Here is a 5,109-nt window from a genome sequence, read left to right on the forward strand (position 1 = left end):
CGAGCGCGAGGAGCCCCATGAAGCCCACCCCGCCGCCACCAAGCCCTCGCTACCACGCCACCGGGGCCCGCGGCCGTGCCTCCGCGCCCCTCACCAGCGCGAAGCGCTGCCGAACGTCGTCGCCCCGCGCCAACAGCCTCCGAGCGGGATGAAGAAGAGCCCCGCCACCACTGGCGCCGGCGGGCTTTGCCCGGCAGCATGGTCCGGCGGCGGCGAGGGAGGGAAGGGACGAGGGAGGCTCGAAGCCGGCGGCTATGGTTTCCTCACCGGTCGCCACACGGGAGCACGCGGGGAGGGGAGGGGTGGTAAAAAAGAAAGCCACAAGTCATCGTTCAGAACTCCTGCCGTGTATACTCAGATGACGAAATTGCTCCCACGGAAATTTCAGGAGGCAGAGAACATCATACATGGCTGCTTCCATGGTGAAGTTGAAACTGACACTGCCGCACCCAATAATTTTCATCAAGGCAATGCCCTAGTCAGATATAGATAAGCAACCTTTCCTCTTCGATAGAGTAAACTTCCAGGGCAAAGGATGTCATGTCACACCTGCACCCTGATGTGTGTAGTGGAGACTCGAGTAAGTAATTTGGCAGGGCCTTGGGCCTGGGTGCCTACTGGAGCTATGTGTGGGCCCAATCCAGTGTGGAGTGCCTGTGTGTATTTATCACCAAATCTAGATCCGCAGTGAGGCGTGAATTGAGTGTTGCCTTGTTCCTCTCATCCCTCTGCTCTCTCTTCCCATCTACTTTCTCTACAAGTCTCGTTCTCATCCCCTTCTCCTTCCCAATTCCGCCCGTACGATCCCAGTCGATAGCCGGGTTCGTTACATGTCATGACTTACTGCTATACTCGGCTAGTCAGCTAACACCATATATATAAGTACAGTCGAATGATATCATCTGACAATCCTCGGACCTTAAACGCAGGAAAACATAATGATAAGGTAGATAATATTAATAAAACACATAACATTATGGGAGCTGGAAGTGTGCAATTGTTGTTGTTATTTTTTTTTACACTTGTGCTGAGACTTGATACCATTGTCATTAGCTTCAGTTTTCTTGTTCAGTGCTGAACATGGTCTATAGGCTAGCCATCGACGTGAAATATACACTAACATGCTTAACTTGTATGGAAAAGCTTGTCAGTTTCTTCCACCTTGTGTAGGCGATTGAAAGAAGATTACTTTTATACCATCTACAAGTTCCCCCTACTCATTCATGCTATTTCGCTCAATTTCTTAAGAGAGGCATCTTTATTGTTCAACAGAATGAAGGAACAAGGTATCATGCCTGTAATGGTTTGCTTCCATTGGCGTTTGACTTCAGAAATTACGGTTACCTTCCTTGAGGTCAACCAATGTGACCTAACTTAACAGTTAGTTATAACTGAGCCTCACAGATAATCGCAACCACATCATGCAATTACATTCTTTTGCATGAAGTTGTGAACAAACAAGTAGAACAAAAACCACTGGTATCAATTGGCAACGAAGGAGTGCATTACCAGCTAGAGCATTGAACTACTAAAGAAATAATAATATCACATCTCAAAGGTTCTAACAGATGATCAAAGCACATCTTGTAAGGCGAAATGCGATAGATCAAACACATGCATGAATACCAAGGAACCATAAAACTTAGTAGTTGCCGCAAAACAAGAAGCTATAATTAGCTAAACGGCTCACACATTCATCCTGTGCAACATTAAACAACACTTATAAAACATACTTTTGAAGGCTTGAGTGCAGCTAACAATCTCTGAGCACTAACTAATACCACCTCCACCATGAACATCTGTTACCAAGATCTATCCAGGTTGCGAAAGGATAACAAAAGCTATCGTTCCACACGATGATCACTGGCCCCATCTGGATAGAGCATGCTTGGATACACCCAGAGGGGCTTCATGTAGTGGCCCCAATATATTACGCACTGCCTGATGGAAGCGTCCCAAGGATCATGTGCGCTGTCCAGCTCGTGTACTCTCCAAGGTGGAGAACTCTCGGCGTAATACAATGAATTGCTCCTCCCTCCCCATCGTTCTGGGTTCATATTAGATAATGGCATGTTCTTCGTATCACATCCTGCAAAGGCTGCCCAGCTGCCCAACTTTTTCTTGACAACCCATTTTGCAGGTTTGCTTGACATGTCGAGGTGAAGTGTACAAACCTTTTTCAAAATACCACCATCCTTAATACGTCTGCTCCAATGGTCAACCGTGATGAACATGAGGAGCATGTCACCACAAACCACTAGCCATGATGTTTGGTATGGGGTTCTGATCGAGTGGGGAGACCACTCAGTTATTATCTCTTGTAGGCCAAGCTGGGGCGCTAACTCGAAAGAGTATATCCTTCTATGATAATCCATGGCAATAAACTGACCCTTGAATTCCACGATTTGAGTTATTTGTGCACCAGAAGGAAGTTTGAGTTCTGACCAAGAGTCACTTCCAACTGGCCAATCAAATAGAGAGAATCGAGTGCCCACAAGGAGATGTGAATTGGGTGATGTAATGGGAGCTGTTAGAACACCGAAGAAGTACAACTCCGCAATCTCTGAATGTTGAGCATGTATTTTGGTAGGACTAACCCGCTCGCAGCCATTGATTGGAAGACGTGGGGGTGAAACTTTGGAACCACTGAAAGGGTCAACAACAAGACAATATCCACGGGAGCAAAAGAAGATGAGATGACCATAGGAAGGGCCAACACAATACATCTTTTGTAGAATTTCTTCATCAATCTGGCAGCGAAGAGTGATGTTTTGGTTGGATGGGTCAATGACCTTACAGGTGCGCAACTTGCAATGAATATCGTTAGATGGAACGTGAGGAGCATCAACACGGATGTTGGTTTGGATGAGGAGAGGGGGGAACATGGTGCAGAGGGTAGATTTGGATGGGTATGACAAGAATGCAACATGCCAAGAGCGGCATGTTGCAGAAAAGGCAAGAAGATCACGTACAGAGCCTAAGAGAGGAAGAATAGTGTGCAACAAACCATCTGGGAGGTCTGCCCACTCTTGGAGTCCAGATAGAGTAGTAAGTGCGGAGACACACAGTTTGCTGTGCGTTTGCATGATGAAACACTCTGCAAAAATACAACAATTCAAGGAAAAGAAGTCAGAAAAATAGCATGCTATAACCATGTATACGCATAATAACTTGATCTTCAGATTTAATGAATAATATATGTATATCAATAAACTTGTTATACATAAGTATTGACAAATAATGTTTTCAGAGTACACTTTGGTGGGTTCTCATGTTTAATATAAGCATATAAAATTCAACAAAAAAAAGACTTGCTTTTCGCGAATGTCTCAGGCCCTCCAGTTAAAACTTGAGACTTATCCATGATTGCATCTTCTACATTCAGAACATTTTTTTGTGAGTGCGGTATTCTTGTGTTCGGGGCAAGATAAATAGATAATAACATGTGAAAAAGGAAACTTTTGTCAAATCTGTCATGGTAGTTAAAACTTCTTTGTGGAACATATATTTATCTTCGGAACATGAGAATAAAATGGTGATGGATCCTATTGCCTTTAAAAAGAGACAATGCGCCATAAGTGACAACAATGCACAACCAATATGGAAATACTACTCAATATTGGGACAATGGAATATTTATTTATGTTTGATGCTTCTTTCCAATTCCAAATCACTATTTTCATAAATTATTACCAAAATGAAACTATTACTATTATCTTATCCTATGTTCAAGTGCTCATGTTCCTCACCAAATTGTAAAACCCGTAATTGATGGTAAAACCATTAATATATGGCAGATAGTTGCAGCATAAATCATGTCAACGAGGGAGCTCCTCTACTATGGTGCATATTTTATTTCCTACTTGCAGCCCATGGGCACCCTACCTTTGTTTAATTGTTCCTAATTTCTCTCCCGCTAGTCTAGTAGTGTTGCAGAAAAACATACAGTTCAGCGGAAAAGTCCATTGGTCACACCTGACTACAGGCGTCGGGATTTGCAGTCCCAGATGAAGTGGTAGAAATGTATACCCAAATACACAATAATGGACTGGACTTTTTTATTTACGTTGTGACGAGTCTTGTTTCAATTTACACCAGACTCAAATTAAATCAGAGATGATTTTGTTGTAGTTTTCACTCTACTGAAATTGACGAGGTTGAAACCAACTAAATTTGTCTGTTCTAAGATTAGCTCATCAACACGATTCGTTAGTGACAGTAACACATCTTACTTACCCTATTACCAGCGCGATCCGAGCTCTTGTGATGAGACGAACCAAGCGGAAATTCTAATCAGAACACACATCCACGCCATATGATGAAATTGGATAACACAATAACTAGGGTTTAAATGCGTTCACATGCGTGAGAGAGAGGGAGAGGAAGAAAGGAGGAAGGGGAGGGGAGAGCGGACCTTGCGGAGGTGACGATGTAGTGCCACATTCAATGTAGTTGTAGGAGCGATATATGGTGAGACATGGACTAGGCATAGAAGTAGGCAGCCATGGAGGAGGGGCGGCGGTGGCGGAGGAGGAGGATCGGTTAGGGTTAGGGTGTAAGGAGAAGGAAGGAAGCATTTTATATGGCATGACGACATGGGATGAACGGCGGGATGGTGTCACTTTTAGATCTAACGGTGGGATGGTGCCGCTTTTAGGAAAGGGCCCATCTCGCTGCACCACTCAGTTGCTATCTCCTGCGGGCCCATTCGAGGGTCCAACCGCAAAGTTTAGATCATCCTATCGCAGTCCATGGCAATGAACAAACCGTTGAATTGTACCATCTGTTGTATTCATCCATGAGGAAGCTTGTGTTCATGCCAAGCAAGGTTTTGACTTTTGGTTTGGAAAAAAATTCGCCCCAGGCCAAGATGGCCAAATGTCGGCCATTTCAAAAATTTCGGCAGAAATTTGACCAAAATTTAACCAAAATTTGACTTAAATTTGACCAAAAATTGACCAAAATCCTTTTTTTCGCCAGAAGGACCACTATCTAGATTACATGAGCCAGATGAACTCAATGCCATTACTTCCTGTCAACCACAATGGCTCACTGATATTGTTGCAGGGTACAGCAAAGACACATTCACCCAGAATTTACTATCTGGTA

The 5,109-nt window shown here is 44.0% G+C and overlaps 1 protein-coding gene across 1 annotated transcript; it reads right to left on the bottom strand.

Moving 5' to 3' along the window:
• Nucleotides 1–1,584: 1,584 nt before the first annotated feature.
• On the bottom strand, nucleotides 1,585–4,547 carry LOC109741300 (uncharacterized). The gene is made up of 2 exons (XM_073504950.1): nucleotides 4,415–4,547; nucleotides 1,585–3,097 (listed from the first exon to the last, which is right to left on the bottom strand). The coding sequence occupies exons 1-2, from the start codon at nucleotides 4,488–4,490 to the stop codon at nucleotides 1,842–1,844; spliced, it is 1,332 nt and encodes a 443-aa protein (XP_073361051.1). The 5' UTR covers nucleotides 4,491–4,547; the 3' UTR covers nucleotides 1,585–1,841.
• Between the last annotated feature and the right edge of the window lie 562 nt (nucleotides 4,548–5,109).

This window comes from Aegilops tauschii, chromosome 7 (assembly GCF_002575655.3).
Source record: "Aegilops tauschii subsp. strangulata cultivar AL8/78 chromosome 7, Aet v6.0, whole genome shotgun sequence".
NCBI lineage: Eukaryota > Viridiplantae > Streptophyta > Magnoliopsida > Poales > Poaceae > Aegilops > Aegilops tauschii.

What these genes read in the sequence shown, in the direction of transcription:
- LOC109741300 (XM_073504950.1), bottom strand. Translation starts at nt 4,490, where the DNA reads ATGCCTAGTCCATGTCTCACCATATATCGCTCCTACAACTACATTGAA. An exon ending in TACATCGTCACCTCCGCAAG is followed by an intron (nt 3,098 to 4,414) that starts GTCCGCTCTCCC and finishes GTATTTTTGCAG; the next exon opens with AGTGTTTCATCATGCAAACG.